Here is a 14,851-nt window from a genome sequence, read left to right as displayed (position 1 = left end):
AATATGGTGCCTAAAAGAGATCAATGCTGGTGCCAACTGGACCTCCAAGGGAAGGATACCCAAACTGGGTAACAGAGGAGAGAAGGAAATTCACCACTCCAAACAACAACAACAACAACAACAACGGGAACTAAGGTGGGATACAGACCGCCCAAAAAGGGTGGTCTCCCGCTGCCTTGGTTTGCTCTGCGAGGGAGCCGCAGCGGCCAAACCACGTGGTTCTGTCGCAGAACAAAAAGAATCCGTAAAAATTGGAAATTTTCTTGGAAAGAAGAATGGTTCCTTTTTTACCCTCACCATCATATTCGACAAGCTTGACAATTGCCATACTAAATGCAGTCTATCAATGACTCTGTTGTGTTTTGAATATTTGTGTGGAGCTAAAACAACCAGTTGTTTTAGTAATTGTTAAGTAATTAGCAGAACAAAATATATGGTTTGGGGTCCACAAGGACTTTCTGAAACACAAATTGTACAATTTCATGTTTATGGTAGTGTTTTGAAAATTTGTAAAGCTATGCAGATTTTCATGTTCAGAATATATTTATAAACAGTTAAGTATACAGAAAAGTAGGCAAGAAAGTAGCCTGAAGAAAGAGGCTCCTCCCTCCATAACTGTCATCTTCCAGCCTGCGAGGGAGTGAACAGGCAGGCCCAGCTCCATCAGGGCTAGCCTGAAGAAGAAGAGCCCTCCCTCCATCTGCCTTGGTCCAGGCCTCAGAGGGAGAGAATAACCACTAGATCTCATCCCCTTTCCCACCACCATTCCTTTCTCCATTGTGTCGTGTCTTTTAGATTGTAAGCCTGAGGGCAGGGAACCGTCTAAATAAAAATAATAATTGTAAGCCACTCTGATAGCCTTTAGGGCTGAAGGGCGGGGTATAAATACCATAAATAAATAAATATTAATAAATAAATAAGATGCATAAATACAATTGTTGTAAATACTGTAAGTTCTATTGAACATGAAAAAATGAAGAGTACAAGTACATTAAGTATATTAATATAAGAGTACATTAAGTATATTAAACCTACAGTGAGTTTGCTATACCCTAAACTATGCAATGGTCCATAATGATGACTATCTCATTTAAAACTGAAGGGGAAAAATCTTTAATTACCAGTAATCTGATTTTCTATTTCACCCTGCATATGAAGAGACTCCATATAGATGGTTCGGTTTCCAATAAATCTTGCACATGCAATTCCTCTGTATGGCTGGCAAAATCCATCTTCTTCATATTCATCACTGAAACCAAATATGCACAATACATAACTCATTAGTATTACTGTTATCATTCACAGAATTATAACATATACCGGATGCAGTCCATAAGGATAAATTCAAAGTTGGTGGTCATCATCTATAAAGATGGTGATCAGAACAGCTATAGTTATACTAATAAATAATAATAAACTGTTTATTTTTATACCGCTTTTCCTCGAGATCAAAATGGTGCACATCTACAAAATAATCACATACAGTATAAAAACAGTTAAAAACATTCAGTTGCGGTTACAATTATTCAATAAAATTATCTAAAAACAGCTATGAAATATCATTAATCTAATTGGGGGATACTTTCTCTACAGTGAGTTGGGAGGGTATGCTTGCTGGAAGAGATAGGTTTTCAATGCCTTTTTAAAGGCTTCCAATGTGCCGCTAAGGCGGATCTCTTCTGGGAGTGCATTCCAAAGAGTAGGCGCTATTGCTGTATAGGCTCTTTGATGGGTTGTTGCCAGTCTCACCTTAAGATGTTCGAGTAGCAATTTCCCCGTTGTTCTAAGGGTGTGGGGCGGATTGTGAAGGGAGAGGCGTTCCCTCAAGCAACTCGGGCCCAAGCCATGTAGGGCTTTAAAGGTAATAACCAACACTTGTATTCTGCATAATTACTTAATACAAATTTACAGAATTGTAGGAATTTGTACATTGTTGTGCAATGAGTAATGTGGATTACGCAGCATGGAACAATACATAAACAAAGTCCTCATGTATGACTAGCTTGGGCAGAAACATCCTTCAGTTCGCTCAAAATAGCAAGACCTTTTTACCAACTAATGTGTTCCTTTATCCCATTTCTATAATATTTCTATTCTTTTTCCACTACATACTAGGTTAAACCAAACAATCCAATTTCCTTCTGTGAGGCCTAAACCTTGCAAAATGACATTGTAAAGTAGGGAAGTGTTGCGGGAAAGCTTCAGACACTCCATTTTGCAGCTTTTCTCTGAATTGCTTTTCCTAATGCTCCTCTGTGGTGAGGAAGCATGCTATAGTGCAAAGTTTTGGACTTGGGAAGCAAATATGTAGTGTATGTAAACAATAATATCTGAAGCTAGAACAACCTTCTGTTGCCTCAAATTACAGATGCTGAAAGTCTTGGAATGTTTAATACTTTGGCTTATGTGATGAATACACAGAATGAATTCAAATAATAATCATTTGAAAACGTTCACCAATAAAGAAGAATTCAACAGGCTTTTGTCCTCCTTGCATATCAATGTAGGCAGACCCAATTAAGAAAAGCCTAATTATATTAATCACTGTTATGCTGTTGCACCTCCCAAGTTCAGCAGCAAATGATCTTTTACGACTAGTTGTGAGGTAGGCACCAGCCTCTGGACTTGCCCCAGCAAAGGGACTTTTTGCACAAATAATGAACTGTGACAGAATTTTCAGTACTGAATAAGAAAAGGGATAATGTTTTATATTTTCCTGATATACATTGGAGGAGGGGGTAGGTTCTTATGAGATAAATTGGGTCTGCTGTTCAACGTTTTAAAATTCTGGACTTGTGAGTAATCAGTTACATGGGTAGAAAAGCAGTAGAAAAGAACGTTAGTTGTAACCAAAGCCCAGAAATGTTTCTTTTTAAGACTACAGCTTCCAGTATCACTCTGCCACCATACCCATGTGCGTTGGTTGATTCTGGAAGCTTTAGTCTAAAATAAGAACTTTTTCCAGTGCTGGTTACACTTATGTCCCATTGTTGTCAAACATATGAACGTCTACTTTCACACTGGCCACCATTCATTTCAAGGTTTGATTGTAATAATTTGCACACAGACAACTTCTTTTTGTGGAATTATATATACAACAAATCCAGAAAAAAATCTGCCTGTGAAAAGAAAGTACATTTTCCAAAATACATACAGATCAACAGATGACCCTAGATTGTTACATATACTTCCACCTCAAATGTGAATATAGAAATATGTTCCCCAAGGAAATATTTCTCATACAAGCTCATCAGAAAGTAAAATTTCAAAGATCAACATGGAACTATGTCAAAGAAACAAACAAACAAAAATGCAGGTGGCCTTAGTCAAGATGCTACATCAAGCAGGTGGTGCCCATGGAGTTCTGTGTACCTCCTGCTGTCCCAGCAGCAATCAAGCCCTGGAAATTATACTATTTCCTATAAGTAAGGGATGGGGGAAGAAGTAGGTGGTCTTGGCTCAGAGGGGGGAAAGACAGAAAGAATGTATTCAAGCATGAAGTACAATCTCCTTTTACTTCCCCTTCTTCATCCTAGAAATTTCTTCCTTTGCCTGCATCCTTTGTCCAGCTAAGGAGCTGGGATTGACATTTGCTGTCTGGGAAAGATTTGGACTGGGCTCAAAGACCTAAGGAATAGCTTCTTGTGCCCTGTCCAAAAAGAAAAATAGACCCAAATACGCTACTCTATGTGGTTATATCTCACTAACACAATCTGGCCACTAGTAGCCTGAATACATTAGAAAGTAGATTCCAGAGTCACCTTAGAAACCTGCAAAAGTTTATCCAATCTGTGGTTGCTACCTAAATTGTAGGAGGTCCTGACAGGGCACCCACAAGTTGTATTTTATGGGGAAATTGATTTAGCTCAATGGGAAGCAGAGAGAAAGCTTTGGTAACGGAAAGCCCGACTCTCGACCCTTGTATAACGAATGCAAACTCAGAGAACTCTAGAAGCAGTGTCCAAATTAATTTAATTAAAAGAAAACAAAAAAATGGAATTTACATTCACAAGCACGCTCTTTCACTCACATACAAAAGAATTAACAATGCAAAGGTAGTCAGTAATAGTGAATTACGGATGGCTAGGAGGAAATACGGTACTGATCTGAAGCTCCAATTGCAGGGTTATTGGAATGAAGAAGGCTTGGTAGCCGCCTGAGGCACAGGGGTTGGCCAGCTACTGACTGTCCAGCTGAAATTGAGGAGAGGTTCTGTCCAGCTCCAAACTAGACTGATTTGCTAGTGGCACATGTATTTATAGCAAGAATTGTGTCCTGAGGGCAATGTTTCAGGAGCTGAAAGGCTTAGTGACTTTCCCAGGGAGAAAAATGGGGTGCAATATGCAACAATGTTTGGACAATTGGCATGAATGTCCTCAGAGAAAAAGTTTCATTCCCAGAAGGAAACTCCCTTTGTCTGCTGTATGCAAACAAACAAATCCAGCTCACCACCACTATTCCCTTAGTGTAGGGATTATGCTAATTCTGATCTTGATAAATCCCATAATGGCTAAATGCCTTGGTCTTCTCCCATGCTTAGCCATCTGGATATTCCAATGTGGTATGGCTAGTTTCTTGTACTGGGGAGCCCCCTTTTGGCTGCTTACTGGCAACCTCCCTGTTTGATATTAATTCGATATCAAGGGTCGCAGAGAAGTGACCGAGGACTGGATCCTGGGTTACAGTTGCTGCCAAGGCTATTGTGAACAGTTCCATATGAATTCTTCTCTCATTAACTAAAGCTATCCAAAACCTGGAAAAAGTTACTTTTTGGCAATATAATTCCCCAAATCCCTGAGAGTTGTAATCCAAAAAAGTAACTCCTCTTGTTTCTGGTTCTGTTAGATGTGACCATGTAGGTGCTTTCATGTCAGTAATCTGAGGCAACAAGCAAATGAATATAATCAAAGAGCTATAATGATGTTATGTAGATGTGATGAAATTGGTCATATGATACTTTTATGTAACAACTAAAGAAAACCAGTTTTTTCACATAGAACTTGGACAGTTCATTCTACTGATATAACCGTGTTAGTTTGCAGAATCAGTACGTAGAGAGGTCTTGTGGCACCTTTGAGACTGAAAGAAAGAAATTGGCAGCATGAACTTTCATAGACTTCAGTTTACTTTCAAATGCATCTGAGGAAGTAGACTGAAGTCTATGAAAACTAATGCTGTCAATTTCTTTCTTTCAGTTCATTCTACTGTTAAATATATTTGGATCATGACTTACAAGTAAATGTTTTATGGACTGTGATGTTAAGTTGCAATTTGAAATAATTAAGTATTCCATAATAATTGTAACCTTAAAGTTTCTAATGGATTTGATGACAGCAGCTTAATCATTATGCATTACAAGGTCCTTGACAATATCCAGAAAATGTAACTTGACATTTCCAAGTCAGAAAGAAGACAGGCGTTTGCAAAGATAAATGGCACTGGTGGATTCTGATCTGTTTCTTGCTAGTGAAAGTGTGGTTAACAGAGTAGGCTGAATGATTTTGTGAGCCAAATAAAAATGCATTACTTATGACATTAATCTCTTGGCAGAGAGATAGTAAGCAATTACTGCAAGTTTTACCTTGCCACCCTTTGCTATTTTAAATGCATATATCCTTCATTTCAGGAAACTAAAAGGCTGCAAAGAAAAATTCACTTCTGAATGTATAGATTCAGTGAAAGAAAGATGGAAACGCCTGTGTACGAAACATCTGTGGTCCAGATTTTTGCACACAAAATACCAACATCTAACTATCACCCGGCTGCTATGCTGCCAACAATTCAAGAGAATATAAACTCTGGGCAGAGAGTGAAAATAGGCCAAACCAAGACCTCTGAAACAGTCTCCATATTTGTAGATTAAAGAGGTTGCCGTAATGACTTCCTTTTTAGAAGCTCAACTCTGTATGGAGGATAGGCAAAAACCATGGTAGCTGCTGTCAGATCAACAGCAGCTGTGACTGGTTATGAAACAGTGCTGGTAATACTGCTTGGATATTTCTTGGCAGCTTTTTTACATCATTTTTCAATATAAACTACAATTCATATTCTTACAGTTATGAAAATTGTAGGAAACTATTGCAATTCATGTTCTCTTTGACAGAGCTATTTAGATTTATCTTGGAAGGTGGCTAACATTCCAAACTTCAGATAAAGATAGGTCTATATATAAAAATACATAAATATATAACACAAGAATCAACAGATTACCTATTCTACTCACTATCCATGTGCTTGCAGAGGCACCATGTGCATATGGAATTAAAAATTCAGGTGCAAAAATTTACATTCTGAGAATTTCAGCTTTCATTAAGAACACAATCAACACAAGTCAAATGTACAATAATAGCTAGAAATGAAACTGAAAAAGCTTTTAATTCTTACAGTCACAGATGCTGAGAAGAGGTAAAGTCCCTGATGAAAATTCAGTCCCCAGAAATTTAGTTGTTTCCCCACAGTCCCCCAAATCTTTCTAGGCAGGCAAGAACAAGTTGCCACTTATAATTATCACTCTCTCACCACCTGGCAAATCTTACTCTTTGACTGAGGATGACCACTTCCCATGTCACATGCCCCTCAGAGTCCAATCCAGACCAACCAGGAGATGTTTGGACCTGCTCAGTGGCATCACCAGAGGGTGCAGAGGGGTATGGTCTGCCCTGGGTAACACCCCAGAAGAGGGATGGCACATGGCTGGGCCTCCTCCTGCTGTGGGGTGAGGATTGGCAAGTGCACCCCTCATGGTTTTGTTGTGACAGCAGGGGCCTCCTCCACACCAACACAGCAGCAGCAAAGGATAGGGCAGCAAGCTATAGTGCAAATTTTTGGACTGGGGAAGGAAGTATGTAGTGTGGAGAAAGATGCCACAGTAGCAAAGGAGAGGACCATGTGCAGCCCCCCTTTTCTCACTACCATGGTGCTGCTCTCCTCATGAGAATGATGCTGTGATAGTGAAGGAGAGGGGCGACAATGGAGGCAGGGGCACCACTGGACCTGCTCTTTTAGGTACAGCAAATTGTCTGGACCCTGGAGATGGAGGTGCTGATCCTCCTCCTCCATTTTAACAGTAACCTCTTCCATTGTCACCTGCATACCTGCCCCTTCCATCCTCTTCCCCCCACTTGCTGGTGCTACGGTGTCCCTTTGCTCACTTGCAACACTAAATTTTTGTGTATCATTATTTTTTGAAATTCACCAATTAGATCAACAACAATCGTCAAATAATGCTGAGAAAGACAAAAACATATGCAACATAGTTGGATCTTGAGGATCCCTCTTCTGGACCACCAGGCACCCATAATTTGTGCCTGATACCATCTTCACCTCCCCATCAGCCCGGATTATGATGGCCCATAACATGTGGAAGCATGTAGGGCATTAACTGGAAACCTCAGAAAAGCTAGAGAAACTAAATTGCACTTCTGTGGTTACAAACAGCTCCCTCAGTGATGAAACCAAGATTATGCAAAACTAACTGATATCTACACATTTGTTTTGTCTGCTTAATTTACTGTTTTTAATTGTATTTTAAAAAAGTTTTCAAGCCACTTCATGTTCCAGTTTCTTTGGGAGAAAGTGGGATATAAATATCATCGTTGTCATTGTCATCATCATGCACATTTTGGACTGCTATTGTGGATTTATTTATCCATTTATTAAAGCCTTGTTGCTCTGTACAGTTTTAGGTGGATTTATTTAAGTACTAATTAAAGCTCTGTTTCTGCTTAACAAATACACTCTCTTTTCTTATTCTTATTAGTAGCAAGAAGCAATGATGCCATTCATATATTCAATGATCACTGATTTTACAATGCATGTATTTAAAATACAGCTGGCACTAGTATTACTAACAGAGTGTACCGGACACTCACACTCAGTTTTCAGCCCAGGAAGTCCCAATTAAATTGAAAGATGAGACGAAAGAACTTCCCTTCTGGAACTAGCTATGTTTTAGCCCTCAGGTTATTTTAAAAACCACTGCTCTACCAAATTCCCTTTTAGCTGACACCTGATACCTTTTTAACATGAGCTTTATAACAGTGATGAAGTGAAAGAAGTTCACAATCAAACTGTTGTATCTTTGTTGGCCACCCAGACAGCCACCTCTCCTCATTTCTTAGCATAAGAAAAGTAGGTTTAAAGTATCTGAGGTCCTCCTTTGTAAAAACAGTTCTGTGTTTTCCCACATACACAATCTATTTATCTGACACACTGGATCAGGAAGCAGATATTCTCCAGAGAAAAACCATACATGTATATATTCTTTGTCATAAGTAGGAATCATTACATGCACACTTCAACAGAGTATGAGCTTTGAACATTCTTTAGCTTATGAGGGAGAGAACAGGATACCTTTTACCTCTTCCAATTCCCTTGAATGATCTACATGAACATACACATTGTACCAAATCCCAAAGCACCTACTTAGATCCTATACAATCCTTACTCAGACAGTAGTTCTTTATATACAAAATCTGACCTATTATTCTGTTCTCCTAGTTCCATATGTGTAATGGGTTAGTTATAACTTAAATATTGCCTGTACTGCTGACATTAATGAAGCCAACTTGGCATATATGAACAGCCTCTCTATTCATGGGAAAGCCAGGTGAACAACAAGTGACATAACAAAAAACTCATCTAGGTTGTTTTTTTTTAAAAAAAGGTTCCATATCTCTCTAACAGTTTTCCTTAGCAAGCTTTGAATCATATATATCAAGGGTGGGCAACTGTGAAAGGCTGGGGGCTGCATTACTCCCAAAGTGCTGTTGATGGGCTGCACCTGCTCCTACATTTCTTCTCCTACACAAAAGGGCCCCTAAATGCTTCTCGGGATTATGAGGGCATTTTCATCATGTTTTGGGTTTCAAAACATGAATCTAAATTGTTTCAAGGGGCCTGCAAATGTGGTGTATATGCACCACACAATCTCTAGTGGACATTTTGGAACATTTGGGGGCAAAACATTTTTTTTTTTACTCCTGGTGGTCCCAGAGCAGGAGCAAAAAATGTTTTGCTTTTGAAAAAAAAAAGTATATAAATCTTCTTCTTCTAGGGGACACTGGGGGGGGGGGGGCACACAAAAACAATCCTGGGTGCCTTTTGCCCACCTCTGATATATACTATTACTTTTTCTAGAAAAGAATAGAAACATAGCTACAACCATACAAGTAAATTACATGTACCATAGTAAAATAATGTCTTTACTTTTATTTATGTGATATTTATTCATTTATTTATTCATTCTTTTCCAGCTTTACAGCTGGAAAGGCTTTTGAGGTGATTGACATATCACATGGGGCCCACTGGAAGTATAAGCGGAGATTATCCCATGAAAATCACACATTTGCAATTAAGATTTTCACACGATATCACATTGAAAAGTGATTAAAGTGCTATTAACCTGTGAATAACCAGGCAATAAACAGCAACAAATCATTCATGGGAAAATCCCATGAATGTTTTGTTGCTGTTTATTGCCTGGTTATGCCCTGGTCATTCCCGGGATAGTGACCGCTGTGTGTGAAAATCTTAATCACGATTTAATAGTAATTGTGCGATTTTCACAACATAAACCCTGTTCAAACTTCTAATTTTCCTCTGTGTGATAGGGTCCATAGTTCAAGAAAGAGAAGGCAGTGATGGAGTTTAGGTTTACAGCCTAAAAAGACACAACACAAAAAGTAAAGGCAAGGAAGAGGGAGAAGAAAATCAAGAAAACTCAGGCACCAGATCTCAAATGGTATAAACTATTTATTCAATTATTTATTATCGCCTTGTTTTAAGGGAAAAAAAACCTGATAATTAATAGTCAACAAATTTAAAAACAATAGAAATGAAGAGATAACTGTAACAGCTTAAAAATTAGTACCATTTGAAAAAGACGGAAATGGCTTAGTCAGCATCAGAAGCTAGAAAAATTTAGTGACTTGGTTCTGCTAGAATTTACTTCATGCAGATGGTCAGCTTCATTATGATTACTGATCAGTCATAAAAACAAGACAAAAACAAAAATAGCAAACCAAAACCAAAGAACATAAAAAACCCCTCAACCAAGATAGAAGCTTACAAGTGTCTTCATGTAGTTAAGAAAGATGCTTCCTCTAAATTGCAAAATTGTTACAGATTAACACTGATTTAACTGCCGTGGCTCAGTGCTGTGGAATTCTGGGATTTCCAGTTTGTTGTGGTATGGCCGAGAAAGCTAAATATTTTACAAAACAACGAATCCCAGAATTCCATAACACTGAGCAATTGCAGTTAAAGCTACATCAAACTACATTATTTCTGCAGTGCAGATGCAGCCCTACAGTACAGACTCTGGAATCCCTTCCCAGGGAAGCTAGACTGTCTCTCACCTTGTTATTCTCTTAGCAGGTGGAGGCTTATTTATTTCAACAGACTTTTGAGAAATGATCATTTGTACGGAAAGGAGTTTTAAAAGCATGCAGCGCTGTTTTTATTTCATTTTAACGGATGTCTTCTAAACAGCATGGGGATAAGATATCTCAAAGACTGTCTCTTCCCATATGATCCTGTTTGAAATCTGAGGTCTTCAGCCAAGGCCCTGTTTCGTGTCCCACCCTGTGAGGCTAGACTGGTGGGTATATGTGACAGCATATTCGCTGTAGCAACACCTTGGCTGTGGAACTGCCTCCCAAGGGAAGTCTGGCTGGCTTAATCTCTAGAGTTTCTGGCAAGCAGCTAAGGCTGTTCTGTTTTGCTTGGCTTGCAGCCCTTAAAATTAGGCATGGCTAGGCTGGGTGTTTTTAACTGACTGTGGTTTTAAAACTATTTTAAAGAAGAGTTTGTAGTCTGTTTTAAAATATTTTCATTTATGTATTTCATGTTTTAAATGGTCTACCTGTTGTTCATCACCTCAGGGCTTCTAGTAGGCTGAGAGGCAGTAAGACAGATGCATTAAATGAATAGATAGTCTTTAATTATATTGGCAGTTTAATTTTAATTCATTTTTGTGTGTTTTTTTAATGATAATGTGCTTTATTTGTATCTGTTTTAATTTTGGGAAACTGTCTTGGATCCACTTCTGGGGAAAGAAGGGACATCAATCTATTAGCTTATTATAAAGAGTTGATAGGCTATTACCTATCCTATTACTTTATTTGTTCAACTTGTATGCTGAAAATATTATACAAAGAGCCAGATTAGAAGAAGGAGTGAAGATAGGAGGAAGGAACACTCACAACCTAAGGTATGTTGATGACACCATATCACTAGTGGAAAATATCACAGACTTGGAACAATTACAAAAAAAGGTCAAAGAAGAAAGTGCAAAGGTAGTCTGAACATAATGCTGAACGTAAAGAAAACAAAATTAAAGCAACTACATAAATTCAGCCTAGACAATGAAGAAATCAAAATAATTAAAGAGTTCCTGTACCTTGGATCAAACATTGAGACTACAATCAAGAAATCAGAAGATGATTAGGAATGGGAAGGGCAGCTATGAAAGAGCTAGAAAAGATCCTGAAGAGTAAAGATATACAGCTAAATACCAAAGTTAGAATCATCCAAGCCACTATATTCCCCATTACCACATGTGGATGCAAGAGCTGGAAAGTGAAGAAAGCCAGTAAGAAGAAAATCAACTCATTTGAGATGTGGTGCTAGAGAATTGTGTGGAGTATAATGTAGACAGCCAAAAAAACAAATAAATGGGACCCTTGAACAGATCAAGCCAGAACTCTCCCTGGAAGCCAAGATAATCAAATTGAGGCTCTTTGGCCACATCAAGAGAAGGCACAACTCACTAGAAAAGACAACAACGATACGAAAGGTAGAGGGCAGTAGAAAGAAGGATTGACTGAATCAGAGTGGTCACGGACCTGAATTCACAGGACCCAAGCAGAGCAGTGGAGGACAGTGGGTGTTGGAGATGTCTCATCCACAGGGTTGCCATGAGTCCAACCACACACAGAGAGAGAAATCCCAGAGGTCCAAGCTGGGTTCAGGAAAGGAAGAGGAACTAGGGACTATATTGTAAACATACAATAGCTAATGGAATGCACCAGGTATTATCAATTCATTCTCAGGCATCCATATGTAGAATGAATGCTTGTGGCAGGAAGCTCTTTGCATGCTGCATACACACAAATGCTTCCATGCAGTTCAGAAGTCCAATCATGAAAGGTTCTGCATTTATATACATGGATCCCTGGGATGTGATAGGGAGTAGGCACAGTGTGGTGGCACAGTGTCAGAAGGAGGGCTATTGGGCATGGTCCTGTCCCATCTCTCTTGATGAGTTTTGCCCATTTTAAGAATGTCTTAATAGGGTTCTTCTCTGTCTGTGGTTTGCCTTGTATGAAAATGTGGAGTCTTGAAACAGAGGGGCTCTCCAGACTGCCCCAAAAAAACAGGCTGGAGATGCCCAGTTTCCCTCCAGAGGGACGCTGCAGCAGCCAAGCCACATGGCGTCCCTCTGGACCGGGTTCTTTTTGGTGTGCGGGGACAACATCATCAGTCAGCCATTGGTGCACTGTGATGCCTCAATGATGCAAGCACAGCGCACAGAGGTGTGGACGCGACACTGGGCTGGCATCATACACGCGCGCCACATAAAGATGGCGTTGTCCATACGTGTTAGGGTTCTGGAGTGTGTGGATGTTGTGTGCTCCAGAACCCTAAAATTGGCCCCGGACCACCGTAAACGGGCAGTCTGTTCTGTGCCAGAGAAAAGTATTCTGATTCCAGACTCAGTGCTCCTTATCTTTTAAAGTTACAACTTTATATATACATAATTGTTTTTATTTATGTTTCATCAGAATGAGAACACATATAGTATTATACTGATGCCCTCCTATTTTTTTCCCTGCTAAAGAAAAGCCAAATCATGTGTTTTTTACAAACAAAGGCAGGTTATCCATGGAAACCAAGCCTCTAAAAGTAAACACACCTTTGTGTTGCTAGACTTTCTTCTGCTCCTGGCAAAAAGAGCCTGTGCACTACTCGTAAATGATATGGGCTGTTTTCTGAAGTGAATATCTGATTAGCAGAACATGGAACGAAATATGTGATTTCACCTCTTCAAGAGATTATCTACATTTTCATCAGTATTACCATTGGCATGGTTTAAAAAAAGGTAATATAAAAACATGTGATTATGGTTATATGTTTCAATATATATCACTCTTAGGGGCCGTTTCCACTGGGGTATAACGCGGGTTACGAAGCGAATTCAGGAAGTAGCGTGCCCATTTGAACCCGATTTAAACCTAGAACGGTTCTAGAGCGCCCCGCATGCGTTCCCATTTGAAATCGATTCCTATCTCGCTTCTTTTTTTAAACCGCATTAAATGCCTTTAACGCAGGTTAAAAAAATAGAAGGGTCGATCCTAGGACTTTCCCTTAATTCGGGATAGGAATTGATCTATTTTTAAATGGGAACGATTTTCCGTGATTCGGGTTGCCTGTATGGGAGGAGCTGAGCGCGAGGGGCTGGCCTTGCCTTGTCCTCCATCCGTCGTGGCCGTCGCCATTTTCCTCATTGCCCCCTTTGTCTGCGGAGATTGTGTTCTGAAGGTAAGGAAATAATTGTGTTGTAAGGTTTTGTTTGGTAATGTCTTGAATTTTGCTCAGGTTTACTAAATTTTGTCATGTCTTTGCAGTTACAGCATCAGTGCCCAAAACACACTGCACAAATAATCCAGGACTGCTGTAACGGCCCCTGTTCAGTGCTATGGAATTCTGTGAACATGTCTGGAGCCACAATAAACTACCTTTCTCAGGATTCCCTATTAAATACTATTTAATACTGTCTTAAGGGGGGGACGGATAAAGGGTTTTTAATTGTCATATTTTATATTTTACTGTTGTTAACCGCCCGGTTTGGTTTGCCAGAGGGCGGTACACAAATAAATATTATTATTATTATTATTATTATTATTATTATTATTATTATTATTGCACTGAGCCAGGGCCTAAACCTAACCCTTCCCTTGAGGCTGAGAGAGTGTGACTTGCCCAGTGACCTTCACAGATGGCACATGTATGAGATTACCTGGACACATATTTCCACTACCCTCCGAAGAAAAGCCAATGTGTGTGTGTGTGTGTGTGTGTGTATATATATATATATATATATATATACACACACACATACACACACATATACATATACATACATCTATCTAGCCTTTTCTTCTGAGGGTGGGCATATGTGTGTTTGTGAGTGTGTGTGGAAATATATATGGGAATATTAAATCCAGGGAAATATAGATGGGAATATTATATCCAGGGAAAATATAGATGGGAATATTAAATCCAGGGAAATATAGATGGGAATATTATATCCAGGGAAAATATAGATGGGAATATTAAATCCAGATGGAAATACTGATGGGAATATTATATCCAGGGAAAATATAGATGGGAATATTATATCCAGGGAAAATATAGATGGGAATATTAAATCCAGGGAAATATAGATGGGAATATTATATCCAGGGAAAATATAGATGGGAATATTAAATCCAGGGAAATATAGATGGGAATATTAAATCCAGGGAAATATAGATGGGAATATTATATCCAGGGAAAATATAGATGGGAATATTAAATCCAGATGGAAATATAGATGGGAATATTATATCCAGGGATAGATGGGAATATTATATCCAGGGAAAATATAAATGGGAATATTAAATCCAGAAGGAAATATAAATGGGAATATTATATCCAGGGAAAATATAGATGGGAATATTAAATCCAGGGAAATATAGATGGGAATATTATATCCAGGGAAAATATAGATGGGAATATTAAATCCAGATGGAAATATAAATGGGAATATTATATCCAGGGAAAATATAGATGGGAATATTATATCCAG

General features: G+C 38.9%; 1 protein-coding gene across 4 annotated transcripts in view; it reads right to left on the bottom strand.

Annotated features, from left to right (window-relative positions):
• ROR1 (ROR family WNT receptor 1) overlaps positions 1-14,851 on the bottom strand; it is a 262,338-nt gene that overhangs the window by 16,924 nt on the left and 230,563 nt on the right. For all 4 annotated transcript variants that reach the window (XM_089515338.1, XM_089515339.1, XM_089515340.1 and 1 more), the window contains exon 5: positions 1,122-1,249. In XM_089515338.1, the coding sequence (XP_089371464.1) occupies positions 1,122-1,249 (128 nt within the window). The remainder of the gene's footprint in view (positions 1-1,121; positions 1,250-14,851) is intronic.

Source organism: Sceloporus occidentalis, unplaced genomic scaffold, assembly GCF_023333645.1.
Source record: "Sceloporus occidentalis isolate IW3139 unplaced genomic scaffold, rSceOcc1.0.p SCAF_3, whole genome shotgun sequence".
In the NCBI taxonomy this organism is placed as follows: Eukaryota; Metazoa; Chordata; class Lepidosauria; order Squamata; family Phrynosomatidae; genus Sceloporus; species Sceloporus occidentalis.
The sequence above is the reverse complement of the archived record's forward strand: the minus strand, read 5'-3'. Positions and strand labels throughout refer to the sequence as shown.